Here is a 12,661-nt window from a genome sequence, read left to right as displayed (position 1 = left end):
CTGCCAAAATAGACTTCTTCCCAGCCTAGCCCTGTCCTCCAGTTTCAGGCAGCTCCTTGCAACCCCCTGGAGCGACTCTCCCCTCCTGCCTTCTTATGGGTTGTCTTGGTTCCCTGAGTCCTTCCTGGTCCTGCCACCTAGAACAGCTCTGATCAAGAGGCAAACCAGTGACTGACAACAATGCGTGGGGTGTTGCACAGCACTGGCGACCCCAGGGCACAAGGCAGGGTAGGGTAGCACCTTCACTTGACTAACGAGGCACAAACTTTTGTAGGCTATGGACTCCAAGGCTGGACTCAGCCCATGAGCAGTGGGGAAGGCAAACCGGATGACTGCCCAGGGCCCCACACTTTTGCAACAAATGTCTGAATTGCTTCTAGGTCATCAAAATTAAGCCGCCCCCAAAATGACTCTCTTGCCCAGGGCCCCAACAACCCTAAGGCTACCGCTGCTGTAAGGTCCTGCCCTGCCCTGCCCTCTGCCTGAATTCAGACTCTTTGTCTCCCAGGATCACTCCTCTGGGCTCTGCCTTCAAAAGGAGCCATAAAAGAAGAGAAAAGGGCCCAGGGTTTATTTTTTGCATCTCTGAATGCATCAAGAAGGCGTGAATGGGTTCAGGGAAAGCTGCCTTGAGGGTCCTAGTTGTTTTACTTTTGAACCAGCAGGAAGAGCAAGTCTCGCCTTCCCTGCTTGGCTGGAGGGGCCTGAGAACTGGCTCTGGGGTGTTCCTAGCTCTCAGCCTCTCAGTCCTTCCATGGGAGACTTACCTGCTTGCCAGGAGCAGGACTGCCAGGCTGCTAACAACACCAGGCAGAGATCCTGGCTCACCCTCCTCCTACCTCTCATGCCCTCTCCTCCCAGCCTCCCGCAGCTGGGAGGGCACAGCCTTTCCCCTGGAGTCCTCAGAGGAAGGAGAGCAGGCTGGGCCTCCTTTTCCCACACACAACTCAGTAGGAAACCAGAGCAGAAGGGGACACTGGGGCTTCTTTGCTCTTCTGATCACTATGAAATAAAGAGGCTGAGGCCTCCCTGAGAACAGAGGATGCATCTTGACTTACCCCTTCTGGAGACCAGGATGGGGCCTGTGCTGCTGGCACTCGGACTCCGGAGGCTGCTGGGGCGAGCCAGAGCTGCCTGGCTTGGCAGTGAATGGGATGAATCCCTCTGTGACCGAGCAGGGCTGCTGGGGCTCCTCCTCTGTCCCTGGAGTTGCTGAGTTGAACTGAGGCTAATGGAGCCCAGAGCTCCCCTCGTTTCAGGGCTTCCCTGGACAATCTTCCCAGCTCCTCCCAGATCAACCCCCGGAAGGACTCTCCCTTCTAGCTCTCCAGGCTGGACTCTTGTTTTCTTCCCATTCCTGAGTCCTTGATCTTCCTGCCAAATGAGGCAGCCCAACCCAGCAAGTAGCTAGCTGGCACCACTCTGCTGTTGGGCTGCGTCAGTGCTCTGCCTCTGACTCATTGCTCCATGCAGGCCCTGTGTGGTTGTGGCAAGAGATCCCAAGGATCCTGTGTTAGTCCTCTCCCTGCTCCTTCAAGGTCTGTTGTGGGGAGGCAGGTCCCGAGTAAGAGATAAGCAAGTCTGGGGTTTGCTGCCAGCCAGCCCTGGGCTTTGAGTCAGTTCCAGGATCTGTTGTGTGGCCACTGGCAGAGAGCAAGCCTGCTGCACGCTCATAGCACCATGCCCACCGTGCCTGCTTTCCTCGGATAGGTTGCTTCTGCCGGTCTCAGACTGGGACGTCACACGTGCACGGAAGCACTAAGACCGTCTGGCATGAAAGCCAATGTGTCCAGGTGATGCATGGAGGTGCTCAGTTCAGAACCATGGTTTTACATTCGAGGTAAGTATGCTTCTGGCCCTCCTGGTTGTTGAGAGAACCGTCCAGAGGAGACCTGAGCCTTGCCAATACGATGGTGTCTGCCTGAGTCTGCAGACAGCCTGAAATAAGGGACCCAAAGAGGGGAAATTCCCACGAACTGGGGAGAGAATAAGGAACTGGGCACACAACAGCCCACCTTTTGTTCATTATATCCAAGCAGTGCTCTCCCTCCAACCCCTGCACACACCCCAGGGGCCTTCACCTTCACTCTGCAGGGAGCAGGTACTCTTTAATTAATTCCCCAGCCCATAGTGAAACAGGCACCAGCCCTCTCTGTGTATGAGCTAGATGGCTTTGCACTCCCAGCCAGGTGAACTGGTCTGAAGATGAAAGACTTATGAAGAGAGGCTGACAGGCACGGGACTCTTCAGCCTGGAAGAGCACAGGCTCAGGGGGGCCTGGTGGCAGCCTATAAGAGGTGCATCAGGGTCTGGAGGAACGCTTGTTCACCAGAGCGCCCCAAGGGACGACAAGGTCAAATGGACACAAACCCTTCCAGGGGCTGGACTCGATGATCACAAGGTCCCTTCCAGCCCTAAGTCTATGAAATCTATAAAAACTATTTTAGGCTGGACATAAGGGAAAACTTCTTCACTGTCTGAGCCCCCAGGGCCTGGAACAGACTCCCTCCAGAAGTGGTGCAAGCACCTGCTCTGGACTCTTTTAAGAAATGTTTGGACGTCTATCTTGCTGGGATCCTATGACCCCTTCTGACTTCCTGCCCCTGGGGCAGGGGCCTGGACTCCACGATCTTGCAAGGTCCCTTCCAGCCCTATAAAGGTTTTACATGCACAAAAGTAATGGAGGCACCAGCGCGAGCGCTCTCCATCTCTCTGGGGCGGAGAGGAATGATTGGAGAGGAAAGGCTTCTGCTCTGAAAATGACACATCTGATGACTGCTGCACAATGACAGGAGTGAACCACGTGCCAGACTGAGCGCCAGTGCGCTGCGTGCTGTACACACACGTGGCCACTGACGGTCCCAGCCCTGACCAATTTGCTGTTGAACAAGATGAGACAAGGTGAAGGTCTGTCCCAATCATAAGAGGCCCATCCTCTTAGCCTGGGTAAGGCCCACCTGCTTCTTAGCCAACACCATTTGACCGGGTACCCACCAAAACCCAGGGGCGCTTTTGGCATGAGTTCAGAGCCAGGCTGTGAGACATCTGTGAGTCCCCGGCGGCCATCATAGAGGACGGTCGGGTTTTCTGCTCCTCTGTCTTCTATTGATATGAAACCCGACGCCTTTACATCCTCTATTTTTCAAGAGGTTTCGTATCAATAGAGGACAGAGGACACCTGGGTTGTCCTCTATGATGGCCGCCCTACCAGAGGGAGGCCTAGGCCACTCTGCCACCGCCCAGCCATGACAGGCTCGGGCAGCGTCCCCACAGACGCTGGCAATGGAGGCAGAGAGGCTTGGCTCTTAAGCACACGGGGAGCCGATGGCAAAGCCCAGAGCTGGCCCCGCAGCAAATGAAGCTGGGCTCACAGCCAGACTCATCCACTGGCCTTTCTTCCTCCCCCATAGTGATCCAGAAAAGCAAAGGGATGAAGAGGCTGCTTGGAGAGGAAGGACTAGGTTACCTCAGCGCTGCCTGAGGAAGTGGGGGGGCATGTGAAAGCATCCTCCATTAGAAGCAGCGCACGGCACCCCTGGGTTTCTTAGCTTGGCCCGAAAGTCTCGGTGTAAGATGGCCACCAGCCCTAGAGCAGAGCTGCTGTCCTGCCCAGGATCATCCCCGCCACCCTGGGCGGTGCGGTGAGGGCAGCCGCCCGCAGGCCCCGAGCCCAGTCGCGGGCCCCGGCTCGAAGGACGGCGGCAGCTGTTGCTGCCACCCCCTTCCCTCCGCGTGCCCTAAAGGCCCCGGCGGGAGCTCCCGCTGGAAAGCGGGGGCCGGCCGTGAGGCAGAGCTCCCTCCCCACCACTGGGAAGGTGCTCGGGACGAGCCGGAGGGAGCAGGCCCTCACGCTCCCTAATCTGTGAGCGACGCGAGGAGGGACGGAGGAGGACAGAGGGCTGCCATCGCCTGACCCCTCGTGCGGAAACTATGGCAACGGGGAAGGAGTCTCGTTAAAGCAGGATCCCGGTTCTGCTGGCGAGGAGCCAGGCAGGCCGCGCCGAACGTGCGGCTCAAAGGTGGAACAGCGTCCTGGCCTCGCGCGCACGCTCACATGAAGAGGCAGCGCTCCCTCTGAGGGCTCGGCTCTCCTCTTCTTCTCGGGAGGGCGCGAAAGCCACGGCCTTGTGCGGAGAACCGGTCTGCGGGGTCAGGCGGGGCCATGTTGAGCCTGAAGGGGGTTGTGAACATGGTCCCCGACACCCTGAGGTACAGAGGACAGGCCCCATGCACGAAATAAGAGATGGGGGCTTCACCTGGAGCACCGCAGAGGAGGGAGCAGCCCGCTGGAGACGTGCAGGGAGACGTTAGGCGAGGCCGGCAGAGCCGCAGGGGGAAAAGAAATTCCCTCTGAACCGGCGCAGCTGCCTCGTTCGTCTTAGGAGGGAGATTTGAAGCCTCCCCGTTTCAAAGGGCCGGGGCAGGCCACATTTTTCTGGGGCCCCCTGCAAAGTGTATTTTGGTACCCCAATGCGAAGCTGGTGTCGGCAGCGTGGGAGTGGCGAGCAGCCGAAGAAGCCGGTGGCACTGGGGGGGAGGGTAGTGGCGAGCAGCCAGACACAGGGCATCCCTTGGCTGCAGGACCCCCTGCAGCTGCAGGTTTTGCAGAATAGGCCAGGCCAGCCCTGCAAAGGCCTCTTGCATTTGTGCCCTTCAAGAGTCCAGCTAGGGGACTCTCTTTATGTCCCGTTTCTGAGCAACACACGATAATTCATGCTGCTGTTTTGCTCCTTATTTGCGTCATTGATTTTTGTGCATTTTTGCTACATTTTACCCAGTAAACGCCCATGTGGGTTAACGAGAGACTTCCAGTTTACTAAAGAGTTAGCGAGTCTCGGGGAAAGGAGGTGGGGAAACCATCAGCCCAGCTGATACAGTGGCACAGGGTCCTTGCAAAAGCAGGTGCCTCTGCTCTCCTGGATGCAGTTTCTGGCCAGAGGCAGCTTCAGTAAAATTTATAGAAAGTATCAGTATTTATCTGCCTTCGACTCCTCTCTCCATTCATTCGTCGGCAATCTCAGGCTCATTTGTCAATTAGTTGCTCACTCATACGTATCTTTTAATATACAATGTTTTTATTCATTACTGCAGGGGAAAGCTCACCTAGGAATAATTAAAACTTGCATTCGCGTGTGTGATTTAACAGGGACAACAGCAGCTCTGGCTGATCTGATACACATCTCCCAATTTTTCAGACCCGAGAACCCAGCAGAAACATATATCAGGGATCTTGACGAAAGGAAGAAAAAAGAAAGACCAAAACCAGATCTGGATTTCCAAAGGACATTCTTTTGTGTGGGCAGAGGACATCAGCTCTGTCGGCTGCCAAGCTGACATCTTTCAGCAGAACCACATTCATGTTAGAAAATAGAAAGGCAAATCCTTTCATAATTCCAATCCTGCTCCTGGACAAAAGAAAAAAAAAAAATACTGGTCAATAAAAATGAAGAATGAGGCTTTGATGTTTTGGCATCTTCATTAGTCACGGAGAACTACTGGCACTGCAGAAGAATGAGGCTCTCCGAGTGCATGATTTTGGGAAAACAATAAAACAAACAAAAAAAAAAAAAGCAGATGTAAAATTTAAAGCATCTCAGCCAAATGGGAATAGCACAAGACTGGTTTGTCTCAAACTGTCACCCTAAGAGAAGCAAAACCACTGTGCGTGCTCCAGCACAGGGCACTAACAAAGGACATGTTTCTGAGCCTTGAGATGCAGTGCAGACAGCCCTGTTTTTCTCATGAAGGGACCTTATAATTATTTTTGAGCAGGACTCATACTACAGATCTGCTAATTAAATATGTGTTTACATTTCAGAGATCCTTAGAGAGGTGTTAAAAGTGCCAGGCATTCTCACTGACTAAATTAGTGCAAACTATTTCATTTATAGCAAAAATGATCTTTAGAAGTCTAAAAGCAGTGGTTCTCAGCCTCCTTAAGACTCCAGGCACCCTTTGTAAAATGCTAACTTTTAGCTTTTGCTTGTTTTTTTGTACTGCAATTTTTCTGCGGCAAAAAACCCGAGTCATAACAGGTCAGGTTTTTGACACTGTGGATTGCTATTGGAAATCTCTGGGTTTATTATGTGAACCATGGGGAGGTGTTTGCACACTTAATAATGGTAATATATTGTGCAGTACCCTTAAGAAAGATCTCACTGCACCCTAGGCCAAAACTCAGTAGTCTAAAGGTCCCAAGATAGCTCAGGTAACAACCATCTTCAGCATGTGACGATTGTTTGAAAGTCTGGTCATTTGGAATCAGCAGCAACGGAACTCAACGTTAGAGTGGAAAATGAAAGAAAACTAATCAAAAAAGTAGTAGCCAGTTTAATTTATTTAAGATTTTTATCTTTTTTGTTTTTTACAAAAAACCCCAGCTAAATACAGAATTCACAATGTTCCAGAGTTTGTCATTTTTAATCAGCGAGTATAAATCCTGCTAAATGCAGCCATTAACATTTTATTGCATGACACCCCAAATTTCTGCCACATGTATCAAAGACGGTTTGAGCTTATATATTTATATAGATATTTTGTACCAAGAAGGGAAAGGCAAGGAGGTGCAATGCAACAGTGCACCAAAAGAGGATGAAGGTCTAATGCTGGCAGAGATTTCAAATAAGAATTAGCAACATAGATGGACACATGCAATTCACCTTAATTTGAAATGTCTTTGGAATCCATCATGTACTATTAAGATGTATAGTGAGAACACACAAAGCCATGAAGCTCTAATTCTGGTTAAGGAAGTATCTTTTGCTCAGAGGTAGAGCCTCATGGCAAATTTTATTGTAGAGGTACATATACCTCCTCCACAGGATCAGTGAAAGATGCTGGGGCAGTGATCACTTGCAGAAGATAAAGTTCAGTAGTTTGTAGAGTTCTAGGTAAATTACTAGTGAGTTTAATAACTTTACATGCAGCGATACTGCCATGTGCCTCTGATGAAAGTGGCATTTTAATAAAGTTCATCCCTGCAAATAAGAGAGTAGAGATCAGTTTGGTTTTTAAAATCACAAACTGAACATTAGATGTAAGGCCTCTTTATCCTTCCCAGTGCAAGTCAGATACATATGAGCCAATTTCCAAGTCACCTGACTCTTAAGTTTCCTCTAAGCTGAAACTTAAATTTAAAAACATCCCAATCAGAAATTGATGAGACTATTACAAACTGTAAATTAAAGAAAAATGTTATTAGGGATTTACAATGAGTCAACTCCCCTACTGCTAAAATGAAATAAGCCCCTGCTTAAGCAACATATTATTACTAGATGTGGTCAAGAACAATAGCTCTGCTCTAAGTACAGCTACCACCATTATTTCTATTCTGTCCTCACCCCCATAAACCAGTTTTCTCCCCCTTTCCCCCCCAACATTATTCTGGTGTCCTTTAAGTGTCATTACAAAATGTACTGAAATGCTGCTGCACTGCTAAACTCGATACAACAAAAATTCATCAACAGATTCTGAGTGTGCGCACTTGCAGTATAAAAAGGCCAATCTAAGTTCTGAAGCCTTATTACAGCCTGGAATTTTGTGGACAATAATGCAATTTGACGTCACTAACGTATTGTCTAGAAATGTTACAGTTGTATTAATGCAAGTTGGACCGAATTGTAATAGTTCCATCAGGCCTTAAAAGACATTAATGCATACCATACCACGAGATCCAAGACATTGTCACTACCTGCAGTAAGCATTTCTGCAAGACATCAGCATTTCAAGCGCTTTTCTCCTCCCTGTATTTTTATAGTAGCATGAAGCTACTAGCCCCACTATCTTATAACTGGCCAGGCTGTTACCAATTGCACGCTATCTAGAGTCTCCACATACTTTTATTACTTGCATTTTGGCTCAAGGGATGGCCCACTTCACTCTGCAGTGGTTGCATTGGTTTGTCACTCCGGCTACTTTTGTTGATCTCTGCCACGAGATTGTTACAAGGAGTCCTACGCACGGTAGCTGGCACTGCACTGACAAAATAGTTCAAATATTTTCCTACAGTCAGAGCTTCTTAGTAAAGACTATAATGGAAAATGGAATGGCCAGATACTAGTTTTGTCCTGGTTGACCGTAGGATGCTTCCTTCCAGGACACTCCATTCTGTGGACTTGCATAAAATGTACAGCATTGCAAGGAAGTGCAATGAAGCCAGTCCTTCCCAAGCAGGGGATTGAATGGGGGAGAATAGTGCCTTCACCATGACTGGATGGCAGCTAATTTTTAGTAGCTGACTGAGGGCAGACTACATTACCTGGCTCTCTCATTCGCTCTTTTCCATCACTTCTGACCTAGATTTCACTATCTGTGTTTTGGCACTAGCTCTGCAGATGCAGAATTTGATTGCTTTTCTCCCATAAGGATGTTTGCGCTGCCTTTTCACTGCACGCTAAAATGAAGCCCGAGGCTTTCTCTGCACAGCAGCCACATGTTCTCCACCCTCACCTTTGCAGAGCACTTTGAAGATCAAGGTTTGACTATAGCTTTATCATCCCGCTTTACGGTTCAGATTGTGAACAGGGCTGTTGCTCACATGGACCATATCTACTTTTAGTTATTACTGTTAACAATAAGTCCTGACTGGAGGATTTCCTGATGGTCTTCTCCCACTAAAACCTAATTAGAAATTTAAGCCCTCAGGATACAGACTGCACTGAAAAGGCTAAAGAGACCCCAAAAGAGAAACTGCACATAAACAGCATAAAAACTGGAACGACTGTTTCCATCCAATAAGTGCATAGTACTGGTCACCCAAGTACAGTATTAGGAATCAGCCTCTTTCAAGACACTGCAGTACGCACTATAAAACTGAATACAAATACATAATACACAGTGATAGGGTTGTGAAAGACAGACAGTTGGTATTTGTGAAAAATATGACTGAAAATGATATTATCTACAATGTATGCAGACATCCCTTGAGAACTGATTTAAATATCACTCTGAAATACACAAAATGCCCTGTGTGGCAGGTCACGAAAATGGGACAATCTTGGGACAGGAGCAGAGAAAATACAAAGAATAAGACCATCAAGTCTAGATTTACAAGAGATATTTACATGAATGAACTCAGTAGCCTTTAACATTTCTATATACATGGTCTATCTATATATGTACATTGTATATTATGGGACGTGGGAGAGTTTTATCTCCAAAGCAAACAAACAAAATCAAAATAGCTTGATAACTCCCTTGCAAAAAACGTTTACAGGTTACAGAACTCATCTGTTGTGAAAACACACTTCAAGACTAGACAACTGCATCTTTTGGACCTCAAGTCCATCATTTAAGAGGTGTGCGCTACTGCTAGATCATATGGTCACTAAAAAAAAATTGAAGACTTAACTGGACAGGATGGTTATTTCAGTAAGTTATGGCTGCATTTGTATTATTATTCACAGACCAGCAGATTATTATAACTGAAACAAGCAAGCTAGTCAGAATCCTGAATCCACACAAGTAAAAAAACCTGACTGAGCCACAGAAGATTGGACATATACATCATGTGTGTTTCCCACATGGTCATCTCTACAGCTGGGACACATGCAGGATGGGAATGGTGATCAACACGGATGAAGCTAAATAGTTAATTTAATGAAAGATGTATCCAGATTTAATTTCACGCACGTACTTAAACATGACAACTTAGGAGGAACAGGGCAATGTAAGATTCTTACTTCACCCTTCAATTACACAATGGGATCTGGTTCTCTCCCCTAAAGTCCAATACTTGAGGTGCTGCAAAAGATTATGCATGATAACAGGGTGGTTATGATTTCTTTCCCCGCCTCTCCTCCTTCCCACCCCCCTAGTCTTTACACTTGTACTTCTAGGCTTTCAAGAGCTTATTGTCTTATTATCTACAGCATTTCCAGCATCTAATGCTAAAGACACAAATTCACTTCAGAAATAGCATGGCACTTGCTGAGTGAGCAGCTCATCAGACACAGTAGGTCAAGACATCTCAGGATGCGCACACAAATCCAAGACAGGTGGGTTATTTATATAGAGGGACAATTATGCAGTGTGAAAACAAAACCGATGACTTTGACTAAAATGTTTATAGCTCCAGAATGGTCTCTTTGGAGCTGGGGGTCCACATGCATTAGCAGGCTGGATCAGGAGCTAAATGAGGGAAGGCAACAGGTAGGGTCTGGGTTGGAAAATATATAAGCAGTATAGGAATAGCTGTTATGCGTCTGCAGTTTAGAGATGGGGGTGGGGGAAGGTGTAGCTTTTTTGCAAGAGACAAACATATATGAAAACGTATTGCTCGTTTGTCCGTTACTAAAACACCTGCCTAAAAGAAAAAGCTATTGGGAAACACAATTTCACCGATTTCCAAACAAAAATGTTTTTGGTGACTTTTCCCCAATCAGTTTCTCTTAAAAAAGTGAGTGGCAAATGCACAACATCCAGACTCCAACCTTGGAAAGCCGACCTCGTTTGGCTGAGTCCGACAAGCTTACATGCTAGAAAGCAAGGTGCTCTCCTCAGCAGAATGAACTGAAGCATATTGGACCGCGTTTCATTTCAAAATGCTTTTAGTTGCAAAAAGTTACCATTTCAGGGTTTATTTGCTAGTGAGAACAAATCTCATCGAAGAATGTTTTTTTGAAACTAGACTTGATTTTTAATGTTTGAGGCTTGAATTCTATGCTGTTTATTGTAACCCAGTTTCCAACCAGCTACAGTAACGATTCACACATGACCTGCCAACATACTTAAAAAAAATCCCACTACTTTAGTGGATCCCACTAAAACACGGCAATGGTGGGCATACATTCAACACGCTCCCTCAAACACTTTGCCTGCCTTTACGGCCCACTGAATCTAGTACATGTGCTCTACTTCTGCTGATGTTATCACCCACCCCACTAGAGAATTAAGATACAGTACACAGACAGTATCAGGTAAGGGTCCCACCATTTCGTACTGTTACAAATAAAACTCCACCCACTAATACCTGGGTCACGTGCTTTATAGCAGTACAGTCGCTGTCAGCCTTAACCTTAAAATACATCAGCTGTGGTTAGTCTTTACCCAGGGAGAATATATGTCACTCAGTTGAATACGAGAGCCAAACAACAAGACTTGGACCATAGGACAGAAGGCCTACAGCTGGATTAGAATATCCCGGGCCTTCTGAAGTTCCAATTGTATGGACTTGTTAGTTTTTTGGAAATACAGCGATTGCCTAAACAAAACTCCACTTCTTGTTAGTACAATAACTTTTATTTGACATCTACAAGATGGTTATCTTGTAGGGGTTTTTTGGACAGGTTTATACAATCTCAATTTTCAATAGTGCAACCTGTGCAAGCAAGAAATGACAAACATTGTCCTTCACTTTCTTATAAACATCTACTATTATAAGCAAAACAAAACTTATCCATATTATAGATAAGTAACTATTCACATTTGTACATTACAATTTCTTTTAAACAGCTCCAGATAAACTCTACAATGTCTTACAACATATTAAACAGTATTCAAGTTACCGGGTAACAGAAACAGCACATACAGCGGAACCCTCAAGTGTTTCCCATTGTCTAATTTACAGCTCAAGTACGGTTTCATCTTACAAGTGACAAATTAAATTACATTAATGAAGTAAAAAATATAAGATTGTATGTGAGATGGAAGTGAATTTGCACTTAGCTTTCATAACCACCTCAGATTAAGGAAATATTTAACTTTAAAGGAAAATAGGCTTTTAGCCATCTTTGCAGCACACATTAGGAATACCATTAATACATTAAAAAATGAACTAACTTTTTTAATTTAAGATGTTTATCACAAAAAGAACATTGCAGACTCAAATATATAACCTCCAGGAGAGAACCAGAAAAAAATGCAATACCTGGGTATAAACACTATAAAAATGCAATAATCAATGCTGTACAACTAAGATTGTGTTTCTCTCCGAATTCTTGTCTTGTGTGTTTATCCTGTTCATGCCCGTTTCCAAAGACATGCACTGTCAAACAGAAACTGGGAAAGAACCTGAATGCATGATGTGCAACCTCTAGGTTTCATGCTTTTATAAACTTACAAGTTGAAGAGAAAAACTCAATATATATTTTCTATATATATACTCAATACATGCATTCAAGGATATCTCCCACAGCAATGGCATTGATGTACTGCGTTAAACCCTGAGCACTGTATGACAAGATCAAATAAAGCCTGTTGGGGGGATTTTCAAGCATTTTCAAACAAATTGTGGTCTGTAGCATAAAAGGCCAAAAGTAAAAGCAGACAGGAAGCACTACAGAGAGCATAAGACAGATGCACCACCATAAGCAACTGCTGGTTTGCAGTTCTACCATCCTTTGTGTATTTCTATTCCCAAAGTGTTTCTGAGAGCACACAACCGAACTGAATAAAGTTATATTTCTTTGGAATCTGTCCCTGATTTTTATGCAAGTGATATGCTTTTACAGCCTTTGCTCACACACCAAAGTCAACACCTGGCGTTTGTCCTCTTAGGCATTGTTGAAATTGGTGATGCTCTGTGGGTGATGCTGCTGCCATATCTGCTGCTGTTGTACTGCAAGCTGCTGAGACTGGTCTGACGTTGACAGGAGGTTTACAAGGGGCGATACACAATTTGCAGGAATGATCAAACCTGTAATTAACAACAAGTCAGATGTGC

At 46.2% G+C, this 12,661-nt stretch overlaps 1 protein-coding gene across 2 annotated transcripts in view; it reads right to left on the bottom strand.

The window, feature by feature from the left end:
* Positions 1 to 6,328: 6,328 nt before the first annotated feature.
* The window catches only part of SBNO1 (strawberry notch homolog 1), a 45,833-nt gene continuing 39,500 nt past the window's right edge, over positions 6,329 to 12,661 (bottom strand). For both annotated transcript variants that reach the window (XM_090062228.1, XM_090062229.1), the window contains one exon: positions 6,329 to 12,634. In XM_090062228.1, the coding sequence (XP_089918354.1) occupies positions 12,492 to 12,634 (143 nt within the window). In that variant the 3' untranslated portion in view covers positions 6,329 to 12,491. The remainder of the gene's footprint in view (positions 12,635 to 12,661) is intronic.

Source organism: Crocodylus siamensis, chromosome 9 (assembly GCF_052110815.1).
Source record: "Crocodylus siamensis isolate JL-2025a chromosome 9, ASM5211081v1, whole genome shotgun sequence".
In the NCBI taxonomy this organism is placed as follows: domain Eukaryota; kingdom Metazoa; phylum Chordata; order Crocodylia; family Crocodylidae; genus Crocodylus; species Crocodylus siamensis.
The sequence above is the reverse complement of the archived record's forward strand: the minus strand, read 5'-3'. Positions and strand labels throughout refer to the sequence as shown.